The following is a 25494-nucleotide window of genomic DNA, read 5'->3' on the forward strand; positions in this document are numbered from 1 at the left end:
ATTCACTTTAATCAATAAGGATGTAGATTGTGTGTGTATAAAATGGCCGTATTTTTCCTAGAAGCACCTTTCCTAGAATTTAGCAAAATTTAATACCTATGATACTATTTTTATAATCCTGTAACTATAAGTACCTTCTTACCAATATAAACTTTGCTAGTTATGTTAGTATGTTAGAGTATAGACTAGAAAGATGCCTCTTTCTATCAATATATAATATAAAATTGTTTAATGCCAAAAAGAAATTGGTCTCAGATGGTTCTAGTCAGGATTTACTTCTAGACTTAGAGGGAAGTTTTGTTGGAGGAGGGTCAAATTTATCATCCAGTTCTCAGGTTTGTTATTGTTGTTGTGTTTTAAACAAATAAAATTAGCTTAATATAAGCTCTTAAGTACAAAATTGGTGGTCAACTTAAAATATAAAAGGAAATGAGTAGAAAATTTAAAGAACAAGAAAGCTCTGACATTTTAGAAGACACATAGAAATATAAACCCTAAGGAATCTTAAAGGTCATCTAACGATTCCCTCATTTTCTTGATGAATCAGCCATGACACAGAGGGTAACCAGTTCGTTCAAAGTCAAATGTTTATTTAATATCAGATATTTAATTTCATTCTAGGTCTGTTAACACTCAACTTTATACTGTAGCATACTATAATAATTCAGTAATACAATATTTCATGACATAATAATTCAAGAAGGGCAAATTAGTTACTATTGAATATTTACTTATTTTAAGTATAATAACATTGTATGGTAGAGGTTTTATACAAGAATAGGTTAATAAAATGTTAAAATGCAATATATATACTATTGTAATAAATTGTTTATAAAATTAATATTTATATATTTTTATATTCTTAAAGCTGTGTCTGTAAATTGATGGCTAACAAAACTAGGATTTTGGTCACTTCTAAAATGGAACATTTAAAGAAAGCTGACAAAATATTAATTTTACATGAAGGTAGCAGCTATTTTTATGGGACATTTTCTGAATTACAAAATCAACGACCCGACTTCAGCTCAAAGCTCATGGGATGTGACACTTTTGACCAGTTTACTGCAGAACGAAGAAATTCAATCATAACTGAGACTTTACGGCGTTTCTCACTAGAAGGAGATACTTCTGTGTCCTGGAATGAAACGAAAAAGCAATCTTTTAAACAGACTGGAGAGTTTGGTGAAAAAAGGAAGAACTCCATTCTCAATTCAATCAGCTCTGTGAGGAAATTTTCAATTGTACAGAAGACTCCATTACAAATGAATGGCATCGAAGAAGATTCTGTTGAGCCTTTAGAGAGAAGACTATCCTTAGTTTCCGGTTCTGAACTGGGAGAGGCGCTCCTGCATCGGAGCAACATGATCAGTGCTAGTCCCACATTTCAGGGACGAAGGAGGCAGTCAGTCCTGAACCTTATGACCTGCTCCTCAGTGAACCAAGGTCAAAGCATTCACCGAAAGACAGCGACATCCACACGAAAAATGTCACTGGCCCCTCAGGCGAGCTTAACTGAAATAGATATATATTCCAGACGGTTATCTCAAGATACTGGCTTGGAAATAAGTGAAGAAATTAATGAAGAAGATTTAAGGGTGCGTATAAGTAATCAGTGTGGTGTTTCCATTTTTTCCTTTCTTTTTTTTCTTTTGGCCACAAAGAGTGGGATGTAATACATACTATGTAGCAAAACTTACTCAAATTTGAGTTTAGGATGAGGTTTATTTTTAAGATACCCAAAGTCCAAAGTATGTAAATTATATAAGCAACTTCGAAATGTGAAAGAATCAGCTATTTCCTTTTGTGATGTCTCTTACTGTAAGATGTATTGTTAAGTCAAAGCAAGGACTAATATTGAGTCCTTTACTAAGCAGTGATAATCATTAATGAGAAAAATTATGAATTATTATAAATCTGTTTCATTACCCTCCTAAAACCTCTGTGGGAAGAGGTGGAGTGAAAACAAATATATAAACAAATAATAGCTTCAGTTATTGAGAGACAAAGAAATGTTTCTGTATGCAGGTAGCCTCTATAAGGTATATAAACATCTAGTCCCTCAACAGGACTAACATTCTGGCTTATACATCAGTCTTGCCTGAATTTAGTTAATGTGAGCTTTTTTATCGTTTAAATTTGCATTATACATAGGATTTCTGGGCAGCTTTCTTTTAAAGAAGGTATGTGAAATTCAACATATACTAGTGCCAACGTTCAGGTAGAAAGTCTTTTGTATTAAGTTCTAAAGAATAAAATGCTTTTATTCTTAAAATAGGAGGCAGTAGAAAAGAAGAGGGTTTTTTTTTTAAACTAGAAAAATTCCTTAAGTGCCTTGGATGAAACAGTGTTGTAATAAATTGATATGTTTAATAGCATAGATCAATTAAGAGTAGTGTGACCTTTGGCAAGTCACATGTCATTTAATGTCTCTGGGCCAAAGTTTCTTTCTTTGTAAAATGAGGGAACAGAATAGATGATCTCTAAAATACATACTTTCAGTGTTTCTATAATCTTAAAAAAGGTTTCCTAAAAGATAATTTATCTGTATGGTTTTAATACCAATCTGAATGAATTTCTCAAACGTGATTCTATAAGTTTAATCGTAAAGAATGATCACTTCGACTGATAATAGTATTTATTGATTGCTTCTAGTGCCATGAGCATATTCTTAGAAGGTACTTCTCATTATCCTCATTTATAGATAAGGAAACTAAATTTTAGAGAAGTTCAGCTGCCTGAATTCAAGCAGCTCCTAGGAAGTCAATGATAGAGTCCAGATTCAAATACAGGTTTACTTGACTTCAAAAATTTTTACATCTAACCAGTGTGTCATATTCCAATTTCCTAGGACCCTTTCTTTGATGTTCTAGTGCTTCTTCTGTGAATTTTGTTGACTTTATAAGAAACAAAACTATCCTTTCCCTTTGAAATATCTGGATTTTCTCTCTTTCAAATTATTGAACTATAGCTCTCAAAGTTAAGTCAAGGACGGTTCTGGGAAGCTTCAGTTTGCTGGTACCATTTATTTGATAAAATGTGTGACACTGTTAAGCATTAAAATGGTAAAATTGTTCAAAAACAATACAGTTGTTTTATCAGCAATATTACATTCAGAGTTTGAAGAATCGCAGTGTTTCTCATTTTTCAAAAAGCTATGTTGCTCCAGTGGACATTATATTGGCTGTGGAGTGACATCACATGTGTCATTCATAATGGTTTATATTTGTTGAAATTCACTTAGTTTCAAATAGTAATATTCCTTTATTTCCACACATTCAAAATAAAACCACAGTGCTGGTGTGAACCTGTATTGTCTCATTGTAATAACCATGATTCTTTTTTTCAGGAGTGCTTTTTTGATGATGTGGAGAACATACCAGCAGTGACTACATGGAACACATACCTTCGATATATTACTGTCCACAAGAGCTTAATTTTTGTGCTAATTTGGTGCTTAGTCATTTTTCTGGCTGAGGTAAGAATTTTCTGTTATTAAATATTAATGTGATTTAAAGTTAAATTAGGAATAGTTTGGAAGGATATATGTATATATACATACACATATAAATGTATATATATACATAAATATAAGTGTATATGTATATATGAAATTTTATATCATAATGATATGTATAGTTCTTCTATTGATATTTTATTACTTCATACATAGCATATAAAATATACTTAAGCACATATCTTCTACATGAAGAGTTTTTAATTGAGACATTCAAAACCTCAAAGTAGAATGTCTTTATATGCATTGAATTTAAACAATGAAAATTATTCTGTACTAAATATTAAATTCGTTTGACTCTAGATATGGCATTATTAAATATGCCAGAGATGAATCACCACCTTTAAAAGACTATTTCCTCACAAAATAAAATAAATATATATTAGTGGCTTAGAAATCATTTTAAACAAGCCTTTCAGAGATTCAAATCACCCATTTGCTTACAGAATTCTTTTGTCTTCAGTGCCACCATCATGGTCTCTTTACCATGCTGCTGCTGGCCTTCACATCCCCAGGTTAAAATAAAAGGGGGGCGGTAGGTCACAGGTTCAGTTCTGCATTAAGGTAAGAGGTTTCTGAAGCTGGTTGGTGAATGAGGTTTTTCTCTAGATCAGGAGCAGCCACTTAAATGCGAAAAGAGGCTTGGCAGAGGATGTCTAGGGGTGAAGTGGCTTTGAGGCTGGATGGAGAATATTTGCCCTCCAATTGTCAAATGGGGGCAGTCGTAACTCAACACTAGCCAAGGACTTCCCATGAGGGGTTTGGGAATCAGTTTCGCTAAGCCTTCTTATTTTTCAACATAAGATGAAAATACAGATTTTTTCTATAAAAATTTCCCATTTTTAAGTGTGGGTAGTTGGTTAAAGTAAAACAAACAAATGAACACTACGTGGGTACAAAAAAAACTCATCTGTGGATTGGATTCAGCCTGTGAATGACTACTCTAGATATTTATCTCGGAGGATACTGCTGGATGTGTCCTAATATACAGCCTGAATCCAACATAAAGGCCCAGGCTGCCTTCAGGGGAGAAATGACTCAGGTGAAGTACTGCCTCTCCTGAGGGTGTACAATTATATACATACCTGAAACCCAAACTTAAAATTACATCATTGTCTTATTAGGCTGCTTCTAACCTCAGTTAAGAAGTCTACATAAAATATTATCACTCCTCCTTGACCAAGTAAAGTAGTGTAAAATATTAAAGGTATGTACCAAAAGTTGTACATACCACTTCACCTATAAAGTGTTGGTTTCCATTTGATCTTTGAGTTTTGATGATATCTCTTCTTTTGCTCTACTACTATTTTAAATTAATAAAACAAATGGAGGCTGACTGTAAGATGCAGTATTGCATAGTGCCACCTCTGGACTCAGACTGATCTGGCTGTGAATTCTAATTATGTGTTATTAACACTATGACACTGAACAAGTTAGTTAACCTCTCTGAGCCTCAGTTTCCTCATCTATAAAATGGAGGTTGTAATAGTACCAATTTCAAAGGTCATTTTTGTGGCTTAAAATATATCATGATTATAAAGCACTTACTGTAGGGCTTGGCATATAATGAGCAATGCTAATTGCTATTCTTACTAATATCCTTAATGTCTATCAGCATTATAAAGCTCAAGCTAGTTTGAGGTGAACAAGTCCATGACAGAGATATAGTGAAAATTTCAATAATTCCTTTTACAACTTAACAAAACCATGGGGTTGAGTAACTTGAGACTCTTATGTGAGGTAATGAAAATTGCGTTGAAATGTATTTTTAATATACCTCATTAACCTCTGCCAATCATGCCAAATGACCAACATTAATGGAATGAAACTCAGTCTTGTGCCACAGTTAATCTCAAACCAGCCCTTTGTCATTGTTAATGATTTGAACCTCTTCATTGAAAGATCAACATTACTTGACTGTCTTCAGTTTAGCTTTATGAGAAAAAATGGTCCTATCTGAATGTGGTGGTGATTTATGTTCACTTACAGGACCCTTGTCCCATGTAGAGCTGTAGAGCTGAACTTACGTGCCTTTCAACACAGTATAGTTAATTAATTAGAGACTGAGCATCAAGCCACTAAGCATGTGTACAATATTATTAGCTCACTTACTCAAGAAGACAGTGGTCCTTTGTCTTTAGGCTAGAAACCAAACTACAACAGAGGATGTAAATGTTGTATAACTTCCCATTATTAGTTGAGCTCTCACAATTATTGCAAAAACTTTTCTTTTTAATGGACAAAAAAACCAGTAATGTCATTTTCTAGGCAAGAAATAATATAAAAAATTATGAGCGTTTTTTGGCCCAATATCCTGAAGGCATTGCCAATTGACTCGTTCTCAAACTTTTGAATAACAAAAACTTGGTGATAGTAGAAAAACAGTAATTGTTTTCATCATGTGCACAGCTATATAGCTAAACAAATCATTCAGATGTTCACAATTCTGTCACATCTTTGAATCAAAATTTACATAATTTTACTTTTAGACTAAGCTCCTTTCTTAATACTAATGTGCCTCTTCTCATTACCATTGAAATATCTCATATGTGCTTTGCATCATGGTACAAATGCTAATCCAGGAAGATAGTTTAGGTCTTTTAAACTTTATTTAGAGCCTCATACTCAACATGATCAGAGAACCTAAAGAAAAGTTAAGACACATTTCTTCCTTTGTGGAAGTGATGTACCCATTTTTAGTTTTCATACTAAAACTTCAATCTAGATTTTATAATTTTATAGAGTAGTTTCAATAACCTTCCCTTTTAGAGTATGAAAGTAATAAATTTTTTTATTTCTTCAAAGTGCTAAACTGAAAAAATTAGTTTGGTCTGCTCTGTTACCAATTATCATTAGAGTGTCATTTTGATAAACGAGTCAGTCTACCTTATATTTTTGTACTGTTTTCTTTACCATAGAACAATATCTTCTGTTAAGTTCTTAGATACTAGCACCAGGGATATAGGCTTTTAAATTTCTATTATGTTGGTCTCTCTAGTGCTCTAACTTGGCAGTACAGCATTGACTAGATAGAGAAGAAATGCAAATTATACAGTAGGAGGCAGTTTCTTCCTTCCTTTTACAACAACCAGAGGGTATTATTGTTGCCTGGAGTATCTGAAGATCCAGTTTAGTCCTTTTATTCCTGAGAGTTTTAAGAAAAGTGTCAGAGAACTGCTATATACTATTCCCTTATGATTTCCCTTCTGTTTGCTAATGAGGAATCACTAGGTGGCTTTACATTATTAGTATATGCAATATATGCTCCCATAATACCTTAATGATAGTTATACCTTTATTGATAATACTTTTAAGTATTATCTTAAAAGTAATACTTAAAAGTAATACTTAAAAGTAAATACTTAAAAGTAATACTTTTAAGGCAGCATTACTTAACAGGTGTCTATGTTTTAGGGCGTGATTTAACCTGCAAAGCATTGAAATCTGCGATTAAGTCATAAAAAGGTGTCACTTTACTATTACTGCCTGTCATTCATTCAACCACTTACTAATTCAACACATATTTTTTTTTAGTTCTTTCAGTACATCAGGCATAATTCTATATGCTGTGTATACCATGAAGTACAAAACAGAGTGTGCAGATAGAATACACTAATGTACTTATGTTAGCAGAACATTCATAATGCTGTGCTCCTTTGGTGAAAACTCAAAATGCCAGTACTATTTTAATGGTAGTTATTTACACACAGATCTCCTTGTGTAACTTGGGAAGAGCTCTGAATTCTACATTTGTACAGAACTTATAGAATGAATTGGTTCCGGTTCTTTATCTTTATCCTACATAACATATCATGATATGTTATGCTTTTTTAAATGTTTTCTATGTGATTAGTATATAATTTCTCTCTGTTGACATGGGTATTTTTTATTTTTAAAAAATATTTATTTATTATTTATTTGGTTGCGCTGGGTCTTAGTTGTGGTAGGCGAACTCTTAGATGTAGCATGCATGTGGGATCTAGCTCCCTGACCAGGGATTGAACCCAGGCCCCCCGCATTGGGAGTGCAGAGTCCCAACCATCATGCCACCAGGGAAGTCCCTGTGTTTTTTATTTAAGTATACTCTTATTTGTCCCTTCCTTTATTTATTAAGTACAGATTTACCGAATGCCTACCGTTTATCAGGCATTGTTTTAGACGCTAAGGCTACAGTAGGAAAGAGGACAGAGGATAAATACATTTTGATGGAAATAATCACAGAGTGTAATAAGTGCCAGAAGGAAATAAACAGTGGGCTAATATAAAGCTGGGCAAAGGAGGGTAGACAGGGAAGGCTTCCTGACGAAATGACATTTCATTGACACCGGAAAGATAAGAAGGACTCAGACATGCAGAAACTGGGGCAAATGCAAAGGTCTTGGAAAAGTTTGATAAATTATGGAAACTGAGAGGAGGCCAGCACAATTGGAACAGTGGGAGAGAGAAGTGAGTGGCATGTCATGTGGTGACATTGGAAAAGTAGGCCAGAAACAGGTTTGCAGAACCATTGGCTGAAGTAAAGAATTTGGGTTTTATTTTAAATGCAAGAGGAAGCCTTTGAAAGGCTTCATTCAGGGTATGATATGACTTTTTTATGCTTTAAAAAAGATCACTCTGTCTACTATATGGAAAATGGATTGGATGGGGACACAAAGGGAGGCCGAAATATCTGTTATGACAGGAAAGGATTGCTGTTATTAACTAGGCTCAGCATCCAGACTGTTTAGAACCTTTAAGTCATATTTAAAGGCCTCTGAAGATATTCCACAGTGAAGTATTTAGGAGTGTCTTTTTTGTAGTTCATTAAAGTTCTTCATGATAGAATATTGGACCATTATACCTCATTTGGTTGTATTCACGTTTTTGAACCTTTTCTATACCTGGCCTTGGCAGTTTTCTTCTCTTTTCACGCCTATTTTCTTTCGTTGTGAGTATCAAACTTGTACCTAGCCAGGTTATGTCATGGTAGGGTTCCTCCTAAGTCTTGAATATATTCTTGCTCTAGTTCTCCATCACATCTTATTTTTGAAATCATACTGTTGGTGTTTTACTATATAGATGATCAACCTTCATCTGTCACGTCTCTGAAGATGTTTACTAGTTCATTTAGCAAATAAGTCTTTCAGAAAGAGGCACTTAATTTCTCTTTCCATATGTATATGCTGTATATTCTATCCCCGACATGCCATTATTTTTTAAATCATAGAGACAAATTATCTATATAATTTAAATTGTGACCTAGCTTCTAAATACTGGCTACTTCTTTTTCATTTGCGGTCATTTGCAAAGTTCGTGAATCATCATGTTGACTGTTTGTGGATCTATCCTTAGAGAACACCATCATCAGACTCCTGATACCTAGCATGGGTATATAATAAATACTCTGGCTACACCTCTATCTCACTAACAGTTTTAGTCTGTTCATGCACTGTCCAGTACAGTAGCCACCCACCAGCCATGTATGACCACGTAAATTAAATGAAATTATTTAAAATGAAACACAATGTAAAATTCAGTTCCTCAGTCACCCACACTGGCCACATTTCAAGTGATCAAGTGCCATGTATATTAAGTGGCAATGATACTGAACAGTGCAGATATTGAACATTTCTATTTTTGTAGAAATTTCTCTTGGACAGTGCTGATCTAGACAGGACCATTTTCTATGTGATATGGAATGATGTCTAAAACCCTGAAAGAGCTGAAAATAATGACCTTTATGCTTTTCCTCTAATCTTTCAGGACTGTCACTCTATCACAAACTGTATGAACTTTATAACCTCAAACATTTTGGAAATTAAATGTTAGAACTTGCTTGCTTAATTGTTTCTATATGCCCCAGACATTTTCATTAAAGTCATTATGTCGAGTCCTTGGAAATGTTTTTGTTCCAGTCAATAAAAGTAGTTTGGGTTGGTGGTTCCACACGTGGTCTCTTCTGCAAGTGGTCTCTATTCACAAGAGCCAAGAAATAACTTTATATTACACTGATTAGACCAGTGTCTTTGAACAACTGCTTTGGTTATTGTAAATATTATAAAATATTTATTTCTGGGATTTACTCACATTCAGAGAAGGTTGGAATGCCAACAATATTGACAGTTCTTTCACTGGAATAAAGAGGGACTATAATAACCAAAGAGTCACTCAGAAATATACCCTTATCTAGGTTCTTGAGTAATTTGATTAGTCTTAGGAAATCGGAAAACATTTGTACTGGAACAAAGACTTTTGAAATAGCTAGATTATTGCTGTGTTTCTTGTCATTTTGAATTCACTTGAATTTCAAGGAAACAAAGGTGGTTTTTCTTTTTATTAATATGGTTCATGGAGGCTATGTGTATAATGAAAAAAAGTAGGAAAGTGAGAATGATGCTATTAGATTTTTCATTATCATACTCCTATCTGCTATGCAAATTTACCTAAAATTGTATACTATTTAAAGTATAGAACTTCATAATGTAAGTTCTTAATGCTAATTATTCTCCATAATTTTTATATGGTACTGTTACTTAAGATAAACTGATTATGAAATAAGAGATAGATTTCTTATACCAAATGTATTTGTTTCTCCCCTATTTATTTTTACTCTGTGTTCATTTTCAAATTATTTTACTTACAATTTCTCCTTTTTTTCTATTTGATTCTTTGTTAAAGTTATTATCGGGCTAATTGTATAATTTCAGTCTTATAATTATGTAAATATTTCTGGTGTTATAATTGTGTTGGTATCATCACAAGATTGTTTTCCCACAGCATTTAGGAGACTGCAGTGCCAAATTGAAGTAGAACAGAGTACAGATCATTTAAATAACACAGAAACTAAAAAAAAATCATGGTTGTTAAACTTTTTTTTTTCTTGGTTTATTTATGGGATAGAACATTTGTTCTTCAACCAAAAGTTTCCACCTTGAGAAAGCCCAAATAGTGCCAATAGTGTGTGTTTTAACCTGAATGCACCTTATCTTTATTCAAAAACCATGAATTTATTTATTTATTTATTCATTTAGAATTTTATTTTTTTATTTTGTATACAGCAGGTTCTTATTAGTTATCTGTTTTATACATATTAGTGTATATCTGTTAATCCCAATCTCCCAATTCATCCCACCACCACCACCACCCACCCAAAAACCATGAATTTTTACACTTTTGAGATTTTAACTGGTTTTCATAAATATATATCTCATCTTTTCCAATAATTAATTGGTCTTATAGTTATGTCCCTCATAATCATTGTATGACAAATGAAATTATTTATAGCCACCAACCAGATAAATTATCTGCCAGCAGGCTGAGAGTAATCTCTTCATAAGAAACAAACTTTATTATTTAAAATGTTTAACTGCAATATTAGATCTCCTGTGAGGTTCAATGAACAGTTCCTGTTGAATGAAGGAGAGAAATGGAAAAGTATTTTATTCAGTGAAATTTGAATTCCATTAACTTAACATGTTCTCACTTCAAATAGTGGTTCTTAGAACAATTATTGCAGCTGCTGGACCCGGGAAAGTAAAGCAAAGGAAAATGAAATTGTATATATTTCAATGTTAGTCATGGTGGAATTAGAAGTGGGTGGGGGAAAAATAGGAGAAGATGCTGTAAAAAAAAAAATCAAGTGTTTATTGTTCCATTCCAGGTGGCTATTTCTTTGGTTGTGTTGTGGCTGCTTCCAAAGTGAGTATTCCATGTCCTATTGTGGATTGTATTTTGTTTCTATTGATTATTTGGGTCTTATTAATTATTGTAATAGCCACTCTGCTTCATTTCCCCACAGTACTGTAGTGGAAAATTGAGTTCTTTTGTTTAAAATTGTGAGCATGTGCAGTTCCTGCAGCTCTTTACCAATTTTTAAAGGATTTAGTTGTGCTTAGTTTCCATAAAATGCAATAACAATATTTAAAACAACCTTGCACACTTAGTATTTTCTCTGAGTATTTGAAATTTTATCTATTTCAATGGTTAAAAACTTAATCTACTTTCTTGCAATAGTAAGTCCTTCAGGTTAAAGGCATAAGCTCTGCTAATGAAATATGTTGTGTTTCTTTAGACTCAAATTCAGCATCATTTACATGTATTGGAAATTCAGTGGGAAAGTTTGGTTGCCTGATAACAATTTCCTTTTGCTTTACAGAGCACCTCCTCAAGACAAAGGGAATAGTACTAAGAGTGCAAATAACAGTTATGCAGTGGTCATCACCAACACCAGCTCGTATTACGTTTTTTACATTTATGTGGGAGTAGCTGACACTTTGCTTGCTCTGGGGCTCTTCAGAGGTTTACCACTGGTGCATACTCTAATCACAGTCTCAAAAATACTACACCACAAAATGTTGCAGTCTGTTCTTCAAGCCCCTATGTCAACACTCAACACGTTGAAAGCAGGTACTTGACTAGGTGTACAAAATGAAGCTGCTGCTCCTCCACAAACAGGGCCTGTGAGTTGGTTGGTTTTCTAGTAGTAGCACTGGCTTTTGCATGCAGGCATCTACCCTTTGTTGAGCTTCCTTATGACTGGCATGTACCTGTCTCAGGTATTATAGGTTCTCAGATACCATCACTCCTCATATTTCTGTATCAGTTAATTAGAGTAGCTCAGTTTGTTAGGACATGATGCTGATGGGGCTGTAGCAACAGAAGCAGGCCCTTCTGAGTCAGCTGTTCTTCTCTATTCAGATATTTGATATAGCTCCCTTCTAAGCATCTTGTTGCCAATGTATAGTGTTGTTTAAAAGAGGAGAAGATTTGAAGTGATCAAAAAAATTCTAAGATTCTTTTACTAATAAAGTGTTTTGATGAGGTAGAGTAATCTTGTTTCATGTAACTGTTCAAAGATGATCCCATAAATTCATTCAGGGTTGTTTTAAATGGGTTGGGTGGATCCCAAATGTATTTTTTTAAGTATTTTTGACACTATCATAGAGGTTAGTAAAAGAATACAAGCTGTCAGTTATAAAATGAGTAAGGTCTGAAGATCTAATGTATAATGTGGTGACTATAATTGATAACACTGTCCTGTATAATTGAAATTTGCTAAGAGAATAAAACTTAAATGTTCACTCACACACGCACAAAGGTAACTATGAAAGAGTATGAATGTGTTAATGTACTCAGTGAGAGGAATCCTTTCACAATGTATACATATATTAAATCATCACGTTGTATACTTTAAATATCTTACAATTTTTTTGTCAATTATACCGCAACAAAAATAATTAATGCCACAGAAAGTAAGAGCAGTGAAATAAAGGGACCAAAGATTGTAAAAACTAAGGACAATAAGTTACTTTGAAAGTAATCAATTTTATTGATTCCCCTTTAGACAAATTCACATTTAAAGAATCTGAGGTTAATAAGGAATCTCCCAAGTTTTATTCTTACAGAAATCTGTTGAACACTTACTTTCTATGGCACTAAGCCAGGAACTGGTATGAAAAGATGAATAAGGCACAGTTCTTGCCCTGGAAGAATCCAGACAAGGAAGAGGAGGTAGACACAGGAACATTTGATTATAAAGGAAAGAATAAATTCCAAGACCGAGATTTTTAGAGTGATATGTATCTAAAAATCTCAAGATAAGAATTATCCATCATTTTTTTCTGGGTAAAACATTTCAGTGTTAGTATTCAAGAAGATCTTCCTTATATTTATTCTTTTAAGCCCTTGTGTATCACTAAAGCCTTGCCTCATTTGGATATACTCATCACCACGCTTCTGTTTTAGAGCTAAGAAATTTTAGACCTAAAAGAGAATGCCCAATTACCTTGATCCAATGGTTTCATTTTTTTAAGTGAGAAAACTGAGATCCTGAGAAGGTAGGGGATTTGCCCAGGATTCTAGCAGTGAGAAATGGGCAATGAGATATAATGAAAGAAGCATGGGAATTGTTTGAGGTCTGGCTTGTCCTCATAAGAGTGATGATCATGGACAAGTTACTCTTCTGAGACTTTGCATCCGCATCTGTAAAATGGGGAAAGGAATAATTATCTCAGAGGATCATTGTGAGAATGAAAAAAAGACATCATCTACTAGCCTGTTACATAGCCAACAGGAAATAAATCCAGTTCCCCATTGTTGTTCCCTTTCTATTGTTTCCCATTTGAAATATACTAAGCACTAGAATGATGTATGTATATATATATTTTTTTTACCAAAGCAACTTTCATTTTCTACACAGAATAAATACCATACGCTACTTTTTTTAAATTTTTGATTCATTTATGAAAAGATATACAAATATGTTTAATTAAATATGCTAAATAAAATATCATTGGTAAGGGCAAGGAGATAGTGACAAATAAAAAAATAATTTAATTCTTCCTACATAAGGCTTTTTGCTGAGGGCTCAGAGTGATACAAAATAAATGTGACATGCTCCAATGACCTCTAGAAATTTACAATCTAGAAAAAAGAGATAAGACATGTATACAAGCAGCTGTACAACATGAATATAATTATTACAACACAGAAGTGCTGTAAAGATGTATTAAAGGTATTAAGTGTGTCCAGAGGAAGAAGGGATTAATTTGAGCTGGTGCAAAAATTGATGCTTCCTTGCAGGAGAGGCATTTGAGTTGGGCTAGGAAGGAGACAGATTTTAACATGTAGACATGAGAGGAAAGGGTTTTCAGGCAGAGGAGCTACATGGAAAAGGCAAGGAGGTAGGAGAGTATAAAGTGTATTTAAACAATAAGCCAGTTTGAAACAATGTTTGAGAAGAGGAAGCTTGTACCTAGGGTAGTTTAAGGCCAAATCATGGAAGGTATTAAATATTAAACTAAGAATTTTAGACTTTATCCTGCAGTAAATGGGGGGGGGTAAATGATAAGATTCAATATCACTTTGTACAGTATTATGTTATATTTTATCTAATTATAGGTTTAACTCACCCCTAGACAATGTATTCCTCAAGGGCAAGGAGCAAGGCTTATTCACCTCTGTTATCTCAGTGCCTAGCATTGTGCCTGGCACCTAGCACTCCATGTGTAACTTTTCTTCATGGAAGGAAAAAATGATCAGACTTACAAATGTAAGTCTGTTAATTTAGAAGACAGACTGAAGCTTAGATTGCCAGTGAAGAGGGTAGAAAAGGAGGACATGGCAAAGGAGGTCCACATGGTGGGCAGGAAGGGGTTGAGAGCAGCCACGGGTTCTGCTGAGGTATGTTTTAGAAAGGTGTGGAAGTTGAAGGATAGGGAGGCTCTATATTACAAAATACAGATATAAGGGAATGATGAGAGCATATCCAGAAAATTATTACTAAACTCAGGCTTGTAAATGGGAGACTGTAGTAGTAGGATTGTGCCTATTCCTGACATAATTTGTGATAGGGCTCTATTAAAGACCTTGGTTTTTGCCTGAATCTTATAGCAATCTGTATTTTATAGAAGTTTAAAAGTAGGAGACATGGGCTTCCCTGGTGGCACAGTGGTTGAGAGTCCGCCTGCCGATGCAGGGGACACGGGTTCATGCCCCGGTCCGGGAAGATCCCACATGCCGTGGAGTGGCTGGGCCCATGAGCCATGGCCACTGAGCCTGCGCGTCCGGAGCCTGTGCTCCACAACGGGAGAGGCCATAACAGTGAGAGGCCCACATACCGCAAAAAAAATAAATAAATAAATTTAAAAAAATAAAAATAAAAGTAGGAGACAAGAACTTGAACACAGAGTTATTTAGAATCTTTGTACAACTTAGAATCCTTGTACTAAAATTGTCTACGTCATTATATATATATATGTATATATATATATGATTATGTACTCATTTATATTTGAGTTTTGAATGCTTCTCCTGTGATCCAGATGTATCAAATTCATCAAATATTGATATGTATTTTTAAGATTACTAGTTTTTGAAGAATTTTTCTTCACATTATAGGTGGGATTCTTAATAGATTCTCCAAAGATATAGCAGTTTTGGATGATCTTCTGCCTCTTACCATATTTGACTTCATTCAGGTTTGTTAAAATAAGTACTATTAAGTGACTTTGCTTTGTTGCACTTTTTAAAACTAATTAGAAAATGTAGTAAATTAGTTCTTGCTTACTTTTCATTCGATTAAGAGTTGAAGCCTGTATATTTTATAAATCTTTTCAATATTAAAAAAAATCTTCAAAATAGTCATACATTTAGTAAATTCAGTAGTAAGTCAGAACTGTTTACCTGACCAAAACCTAAGGCAATTCCTCATTTAGATACAATAGCTGTCTACTTGGGAGTTATTTAAGATGTATAGCAGACTGCTTTCCCCCAAATCACTGTCCATGAAGTGTGACTTTTTTGACATTGGCATCACTATTTGGGAGAAGTCACCTACCTCCGGAGGGCCCGTGTTAAAATGAAGATCCGTCAGTTTCCTGGTGGACTACAGTTTCAACCAGTCTCATCCATGAACACTTTGGCAAAGATTAGCTAGTTAGCAATCTCACAGTAAGGACCATAATGCAGAGACAGAAGTACAGGTAAGTTTTCAAGCAGGTGAGAGAGGAAGGAAAAATTCAGGACTAGTCAGGACTATCCCTGGGTGACAGATCTGAAGACACCTGCAGGGCAGCCTGACTCTGAGCATGTGTCCTTGGGGTGGGTGATTGATGGTGAAAGTGGAGAAGGGAAGAAGGGGTTGGAGATGAAGGTGACCTAGGGGATACCGCATTAAGACTTCATAAGTGAGAGAACTTGAGTGTTGTGAGTTAATAACCTTGGCTGTTGAACGAGGTTTGAAAACAGCTGTCTGGCTTAGGTTGAGCCTCAGAGAGTAAATAACGCAGTCGCCATGACCTCCTTGGAGAGACACACTTGGAACAGGATGCTGCCCATCTTAGGATGAGTTGTTTGCCACCCCCGCCACTGAGAACCTATGAAATAAAATAAAATAAGGGCTATCACATTTGTGTGTATACACAACTGACATTGGCAGGTGCACAAAAACCAGATTGCCAGTTTGCCTCATCTGGAATAATTGGCACAAACACATTAACTGTTCCAGGTGAACTTTAGTATTTTGAGTTTCCTTCAGTTACTCTGTTTAGGGATATAACAGCAACCGCTGCTGGAATTTTTTAACCGATGCTTTGAGTTTATGCATGTGAAAGAATGTTTCCCATGTCTTTCTTTAATTTCTGGACATTTCTTCCTTGTTCTAGGATTGTAAATGACTGGTCTCAACTGTAATATTATTAAATCAGGTACAAACTGGAACATGGACATCTTGACATGATTGCAAAAGAATTCGCGAATGTTAGCCCTTGATAATTAAAAAAAAAAACTTTTGTAGTCTGCTGAGTATTTTCTGAATCAGTGTAAGGCTCACTTCAGAAATCCTTTGGGAGAGTGCAGTTTTGAACATTTATTTTATGAATTAACATGTCTTGACACACGTGATGGTTCTCATCCTTTCTCTTACGGCAATTTCAGTAGTTTCTGCTCAACTTCTAATGTTGTTGCAGCTCACTAGTTGTTTCATAAGTGATTGGGCAGGGCTTTTTTATTTTGACTTCCCTATTTTATTTACAAGGAGGTCTCACATTAAGGAAGCATTGATACATGACAATCAAATACAGTACAAATCTGATTAATTTTGATTTATTAAAAATGCATCAGAGGGGTACCCCTTTGGTTATACTTATGCTCAGATTAGTTAAATTTCTTTTTAGTCACATTTCAGAAACAGATTTTTTCACAGAATGAAGCACACCTGTAAATTTCCTTTTTTTAAAAAAGTGTTATTTCTATTAACACTAGTTCTTAACATTTGATAATATTCTGGGCAATTTACTTTCTGGATTGGAACATTGTATAGTGAAAATGAAAGATCCAGATTCTATTCTGCAGATACCACTATTTATTTTACCTTGAGCAAGATACTTAATCTCTAAGAGTCTCAGGTTTCTCAAATGAGGAAGATAAGTCTGATGATGGTCACTTTCAATATTAAAGTCATATGCTTCAGATTGGCATACTGGAAGTGGGCCATACATGACAAATTTGAACTTGAAGCCACACAGAAAAGAAACTATCCTGGCGTCCTACTTATCTCTATGCTTCAGTGACTGATTTTTTTCATGAAACAGAAGCCTCCATGTTTTAAAATATGCAAATCTTCTCTTGTCAGCCTCAAAACCTTTAGGTTTTTTTATTCTTTCTGTCTTACTCTAATATATGAATACACAGTGAGTCCTGCCATTTTGATCTCTACTGTGTCTTTTACATCTTTTTTCCTCCCTTATTCATTCTATTAATCCCATTAATCCCTGGCTTAAAAATTCTCAAGGACTAACTATCAATTATGAATTAAATTCCAGATCTGGTGTTCATTGCCTGGTTTTAAATAGGTATTTATTATCTATTTATTGATCAATCAATTAATTAATTAACCTTCTAAATGATTTCAAAGTGATCCTTCATTCTTATCATCTGGTGCCCTGCAGGTTTTATAGTCTGTTGATTTTTTTCCCCCTAGAATTTTAGGATTTGGGTAAGGATGAACGGGAATTAGAATCTGTACTCACATTTCCATCTTGTATTGAAGTCCCTCTATTTATTTATTTTGTTGTCCTCTCACTAATATACCTGGTCTGAAATGACTTGTTTCTTCTTCACTGTGAATTAAAAACTAGGACAGAATTTAAAGTTTCTTTGTATAATTAGAATATCCAACATATTAAACCAGTGCCTTTAGTTTTGCACAAGTGCTAAATTATTAGCTTCTGACCTCAATGCCTAAGGATGGTTCCTTATAAAGCAAATAGAGTTATTTTCCTCAAAGCTTAGATTTACTGTTCACTTCTCAGTTTGGGCTTTATTCTGGATCATTTTAATCGCTGGAAATCTACCTTGTGAATATTTCACCATTTCCAGTTTTACCCACCTTCTCCATTCTTCTCAAACCCTATGTGATATCTTGGTTAGGTTGGCTGCACAATTCTTCCTGTTCTATTGTAACATAGTTACATTGTCATTCCTAAGAATCTCCACCATATCAGCAATAATTAAGTCAGAAAGAGAAAAACAAATACCATATGCTAACACATATATATGGAATCTAAAAAAAAAAAAAAAAAGGTCATGAAGAACCTAGGGGCAAGACAGGAATAAAGACACAGACCTACTCGAGAATGGACTTGAGGATATGGGGTGGGGGAAGGGTAAGCTGTGACAAAGTGAGAGAGTGGCATGGACATATATACACTACCAAACGTAAAATAGATAGCTAGTGGGAAGCAGCCACATAGCACAGGGAGATCAGCTCGGTGCTTTGTGACCACCTAGAGGGGTGGGATAGGGAGGGTGGGAGGGAGGGAGACGCAAGAGGGAAGAGATATGGGAACATATGTATATGTATAACTGATTCACTTTGTTATAAAGCAGAAACTAACACACCATTGTAAAGCAATTATACTCCAATAAAGATGTTAAAAAAAAAAAAAGAAAAAACAATGATCACTTTCCCCACCCATTGTTATAATCCAACAGCTCCAGGTTGGAATTACATGGTAAAAATAGCACAAGACAAATGAACACAGTGCCATTTACAACTGCCAACAGCAAACAAAAACAACCCCTGATTCTAATGGAGTAGCTGAACGTTTCCATGTTGCCAATGCAATAACATTTGTCTTTCAGACATACTGGTACTTAATATGGTGGCCCATTTAAATTAAATTGTATTTCCTAGTAAACAATGCTTGGAAGTTAATTTTTCTCTTTTTTTCAAAAGATCCTATTTCTGAGAAATAAATACCCTCAGTTAAAAAACTGAGTCCTTCGCCATTGATGAAGTCTTGTCATGTAGTAACTAAGGCGTTTGAGGCTTTCTTATTGTACTGGTGGAACTTTAGGGCAAGAACAGAATAGAGAAGACTTTCTTTAGATTACTGAGTCATCATATGTACTTAGTCCAGTGTTTGGCACTGTATTTATCTGAGTATTTGTTGAACGAGAATGACCGAAGGGCTTATTGTAGAATTTGATAATGGACACCTTAGAGGCATTTTCCCTAGAAAAGTATCATTGAGATATGATCATCCAAAGCTTTAGATGAACATAACAACCCATTCAGAGAAGATTTATGCAGATCTTAGTTACACGCTTATTCATGTTTTCATCTACCAAAATGTTCTGTATTTCTGTATCCGTTGGAAAATACATGGGTCACCCATGGCAGTTGGTAGACAACTGGCTCAGTGATTATCAGATAGATGTTATGATAGGTTTATTTTTCAACCCTTGTTGTGACAGTTACTTTATTTATGCTTTATTCACATGGGATATTGTGGAACAAATGTTAGCAGATTTTTTTTAATATGTATGGATTTAGTGTCCTTTGGAAATATAGAATTTAAGCCTTGAAGTTGATCTGAAGAACACCAATATGGTTAACTTGTTTCTGAGACTGCCCACAAGGATCCAGTTTTGGGGGTGGATAATGTGAAGATATGTCTCTAATGAATGGGCTTGACTGAAACACAAAATTCATTTAACAATATATGAGAGAAAAGTGGTCTAATTTCAAATTAAATCAGCCATACCCCCAAAATCTTCTTTTTTCTTTTTTTTTTTTGAGCCTCTAGGTCATCTTCAGTTGTTTTAAGGAACAGGAACAAAAACAGGAAGGGGAGTGAAATTTATTAAGTATATTTTTTTTTCAATCTTAAATGTTAATCAGGTTTGGAGAAATTAAGTAGCTTGCCTAGATGACCAAAGCCTGCCAGATTTTTCTGACTCAAAAGGCTCCAAGATGAATGCCCAATTTTCAGAAATTGTCTGAACAAAATAAATCCTAAAATTTCACATTCATACTAAAATTATTTTAAAATATGAAGTTTATTTTATTTTATTTTTTATTTTATTTTTTTAAGTTTATTTTAAAAGAAGCCCAGGCTAGAAAAAAATTATGTTCATTTAAAATTTATTTATCATACAGCACTTTAAAGTGTATAGGAAGTGAATATATACTAAGATGCAAGAATACCGTGTTTTCTAAACTTCAAAATATTATAAGCAACCTAAACAATTTTTGGAATTTTGATAGAACTTATGAAAAATGTACTTTGAGGTGGCTGCCTTCCCAGTAGGAAGATACCTGCCCCATATTAAGAATGGAACAGAATGTGAAGACCCTATTTAGAAAGATGTTGCTAACATACCTTGTCCACTTTGCAACATGGAACTATTTACTTACCAGTGTATTTTCTTTGATCCCACAGTTGTTATTAATTGTGATTGGGGCTGTGGCGGTAGTCTCAGTTTTACAACCCTACATCTTCCTAGCTACAGTGCCAGTGATAGCGGCTTTTATTCTATTGAGAGCCTACTTCCTCTGCACCTCACAGCAACTCAAACAGCTGGAATCTGAAGGTATGATGCAGCCTGTGTAATGCTCACCTGGGAAAATATCACAAGAGCTATTCGTGGATATTTATCTGTGATTTATGTACCTTTCCAAAATTTTTTTCCTATTTTTAAACTCTTGCATTATATGACAATGACTTTTAAAAACATCTGTTTCAACTGTGATCCAGGCCATCTCTGTACATTCTCATCATATATAACTCTCTTGGGTCTCATACTTTTGTTATTCATTAGATCTTAAGTATTATTATTGAGAATTTGACCTTTGTTTTCTTTCAGATTTAAAATATAATGTTAAACCACAAACTGTCCCCCCCAAAAAAATGTATAAGTAGAAAAAGGAAACAGTAAATTATAAAGTACACATGGATTGTTTTTATTAATTAATGACCATGTGACTTCATTTTGATTTTAAAACAAGTACATAGAGTCTTAGGAGGCTTGATGTATGTGATATCCATTCATAATCATATAAACTAAAATTTGAAAAGATCGTGCTACTATTACTAAATGTTAGTCTGTGTTCCCAAATGATACTGGACAAAATTCTTCCCTCTGGCTTGTTTTCAGACACCTTTCCTTTCTCTCCTGGGGGTCTGCCTTTTTGTGTGCCCCCAAACACTGCTTGAGCTCTTTGGGAAGCACATTGTTCAGTAATGGCCCTTGTTTGGGTGCATTTTCAGGGGATATATTTCCAGTGTGTTTCTGCATTGAAGGTTATTTGCTAAATTAAGTCACATAAACTTTCTTAATTGAGGCCTTGAATAAATTGTCTCAAAAGAAAAACATTTTCTCTGATTAATTTAGGATTAGTCAGGTAAACAATGCCCAGTGGTAGCCAAGGAATATGAATAAATAATGGCAGTGATTTTATAATAAGTTCCCATCCATGGTAACCAAGTAAAAAAGTGGGTAACATTAAAAAAAGTAACAGATTGCATCTATTCAAAGTACAACACCAGAATGTAAAGCCTTTTTAACCAATGACATTTGTTGTTTGGTTATTCTTTAAGCTACTCTTTTTAAAGTAAGAATTTGCATTATGTGTTTACATGACTTGCATTATTTTCTATGGGAATATTTCACAGGCAGAAGTCCAATTTTCACTCATCTTGTTACGAGCTTAAAAGGACTATGGACACTTCGTGCCTTTGGACGGCAGCCTTACTTTGAAACTTTGTTCCACAAAGCTCTGAATTTACATACTGCCAACTGGTTCTTGTATCTGTCAACACTGCGCTGGTTCCAAATGAGAATAGAAATGATTTTTGTCCTCTTCTTCATTGCTGTTACCTTCATTTCCATTTTAACAACAGGTACTATGAGCTCCTTAACTATTTAGCTAAGCATTTAATTTAAAGCTTTGCCAACCAATAAAATGCTACATTCTTATAGGTTAAAAATTTTAGATATCTTTAAATCAATTTTTTGAGAGTTTATTGATCAAAAAATTTGTTTATTGAATGAATGATTTCTTTGAATTAGAGATGTATACAGCTGAAAAACTGAGATACAAGGAGTGTCAGATAACAAATCTGTGATTCAAGGAAAAAAACCATCTCATGACTCTCATTTTGATAAAGGATCTTGGCTTCAAAAGTAATAGATCTCTTTATTAAAGAACTCTCTGAATAGGGGAAAAGACACAACCAAATTTATATACAGATACACACAAAATCCCCATCCCTGGTAAGTTTTGTTCTTTTAACCACCTGTTGGTGCAATTTGTCATCCTAATGTGAACTTTGCATGGTGAAAAACTGCCATAGAAGTGAAATAACTTAGGTGAAAGTGCCATATTTTTCAAATACAAATGTTCTGAGTTTTAGGATCTTTGGGTGAAAAACGTAAAATATTTCATTGTAAGTAAAATGAAAGCCTATATAGACAAGTGAGCTCTTCTAATTAAAAAAGGTGAATTACTGAGCTATAAGAAAGGTTGAAATATCTTATATATGTGACTGTGGACAGAGATTCAGAGTGACTGCCAAATCCGAGGAGTCGTTTGGTTCTAAGAATAGAATCTGGATCAAACAAAATGAAGCACATGTTGGAGAATTATAGGAGGACCTCGTGGAGCACAGGGTGGGAGGCACACGGAGCCTCCAGGGAAAATGAGACAGGCGTGGAGAGTCAGACTCAGAGCTTCCCGTCTCTGGAGGCTGGATGCTGGCCGTGCCCATTCCTTCCTCTGGCTAATTCATTCATTTCTCTTTCTCTGAACTCTGGTTTCCCTGATGTCCCAAAGCTGTGCTACAGTGACCTTATATGGCCTCTCCATTCAGGCCCTTTGAATGAACAGCTGACGTCCTCTGTCCAGTTACCATGTATGGGCAAGAACAGAAAACAGGCTCATTTTGGCTGAAGGGTCCACCTGCCATCCACACAGGTGTCGCGAGAATAGTGGATTCCCCGCCTTCACTGTTCTCTCAGCCTAGGGCAATGGGAAATTACTCTATAAAAGGAATATAAGGGGGCAGGCAAATGAACTAAATCCTTAGCTGTACAGTAATTTGGGGCAACTTTAAAACAAAATAAAATTTCTTTTGCGGTTCAGAATTTTTAAAAAATTTGCCTTTAATTAAGTTATTGGAAATGGGATCCAAGAGGGCTGAGTGAACAAGGATTTGTTAACAGTGAATTCAAACCAATATATCGTGCTATAACATAATGGTTAAGGATCTGACTGAGTCCCGATTTACCAGGCATGATAGTCAAAGCATTTAGCAATCAGTATAGTTCAGGACCTATCCATTAAATCAGATGCCCAGCCAGAGTGAATGTTAACCACACAGTGAATAACAGCCCTGCCTCTGCTGGTCTTCAGCTGTGGTAACTTGTACACTTTAATTAACTTCTCTAAAGCCCTCATTTTCCTCATGTGTAAATAAACATAATAATAGTACCTATCCCATAAGTTTGTGGTGAGTATTAAATGTGATAATTTGTATAAAACACTTAGTGTAGTGCCTGGTCCATGGTAAGCACCTGAAAATCTTATATTACTTATTATTGTTATTATTTTTAAAATTTTATCTTACTCTCATCTTAATATTCAGAATGAGTAATATATTGGGGCCCTGGATAAATCTTACCTATTTAGAATAAATGATTTAGTATTAAAAGCACATACCTGCTATCTATGGTTTGTCTTCTGTTAGAGGAGTTGTAGAAGCAAAATTTTCAATTCATAATAATGGGATGAATTATTTCTCCCAATTTTAGAACCCTATGACAGTTTTATCGTGCATTACAGATGCAAGGACTGACTCTCAATTGAGACTTGATAACCTAAATTTATAATAATTTAAGAACATTCCTATTAGAAAAATTTTAGGGCCATGAATAGAGAGTATTTATGAATTTTAATTAGTGGTCCCCTCTAGCCCTTAAAAACTATTTACTCTAATTAGACATTTAAGTATTGTTCTTCCTGGGTGAACGAGTCAATTTTTTTTTTTAACATAAAGAGCAGTCTTCTCTTTTTCCAAATGACAGACCCATGAGTTCTGACTTCCCCGTGAAACTTGAAGTTCTTTCTTGCCAACAGCATCTGATTGGCAGAGAAAGTCCTCCTCACAAAGGCATGAAGCACATCTAAACATCTTCTGGATGCTGCTCACACATATATCTCTCCTACTTTTGACTTCTTTGTAGAGGAGCTTATTCAGACACAGTACTTTTTTTCCATTATCCATTGTAGTCTTTGAAGGTATTATTATTTACAGAGTAATAGTAGAAAGGATAAAAGTGATATTTACCCAACACCAACATCCCCTTCAATATCTGAAGCATTTAAAAAAGGGCAACTCTTTGCTAATAGTCAGTCACTCTTTGATTTAAAATGTTGGTTGAATACTTATTACATACAGGGCATATTATTACTTGGGATACATGCTGTGGGGATCTGAGATGAAAAATGGTTAAAACTGGCACAGAATCAAAATGTAACTTTAATATGTGCCCTCTTCTAGGAATACATAAAGTGGTTCACAGGAGAGAGAAATAGCATAAAGTTTGTTTATATCTTTTTTCCACCTATAGGTGACGGAGAAGGAAGAGCTGGGATTATTCTAACTTTAGCCATGAATATCATGGGTACACTACAGTGGGCCGTAAACTCTAGCATAGATGTGGATAGCTTGGTAAGTATTATTCTTTTTATCTTTTATGAAAAAAAATTCAGATGAACCAAAAAGTATAGGTAATAACATAAGGGATGACTATATACCCCAGACCCAGCTTAAGATATAAAACACTACGGATAAATTGAAGGTCACAGGCTTCCCTGGTGGCGCAGTGGTTGAGAGTCCGCCTGCCGATGCAGGGGACGCGGGTTCGTGCCCCGGTGTGGGAAGATCCCACATGCAGCGGAGCGGCTGGGCCTGTGAGCCATGGCTGCTGAGCCTGCGCGTCTGGAGCCTGTGCTCCACAACGGGAGAGGCCACAACAGTGAGAGGTCCGCATACCACAAAAAAAAAAAAAAAAAAAAAAAAAAAATTGAAGGTCACTATCTATCTCTCATTAAACCCATAACTCTTCTTTCTTCCACATAAATAGCCACAATCAAGATCTGGTGCTACAGTGAACATTCTTGCAGTCTCCTTGCCCGGGATTTTTCTAGGATAGCC

At 34.8% G+C, this 25494-nt stretch overlaps 1 protein-coding gene across 1 annotated transcript in view; it reads left to right on the forward strand.

The window, feature by feature from the left end:
* Positions 1-25494, forward strand: part of CFTR (CF transmembrane conductance regulator) — a 188343-nt gene that overhangs the window by 109433 nt on the left and 53416 nt on the right. Inside the window, exons 14-21 of the mRNA XM_081244584.1 lie at positions 869-1595; positions 3347-3475; positions 11154-11191; positions 11649-11899; positions 15392-15471; positions 20719-20869; positions 21952-22179; positions 24908-25008. Coding sequence (XP_081100710.1) covers positions 869-1595; positions 3347-3475; positions 11154-11191; positions 11649-11899; positions 15392-15471; positions 20719-20869; positions 21952-22179; positions 24908-25008 — 1705 coding nt within the window. The remainder of the gene's footprint in view (positions 1-868; positions 1596-3346; positions 3476-11153; positions 11192-11648; positions 11900-15391; positions 15472-20718; positions 20870-21951; positions 22180-24907; positions 25009-25494) is intronic.

The sequence above is a fragment of the Mesoplodon bidens genome (assembly GCF_964165515.1).
Source record: "Mesoplodon bidens genome assembly, chromosome: 9".
Classification (NCBI taxonomy): domain Eukaryota; kingdom Metazoa; phylum Chordata; class Mammalia; order Artiodactyla; family Ziphiidae; genus Mesoplodon; species Mesoplodon bidens.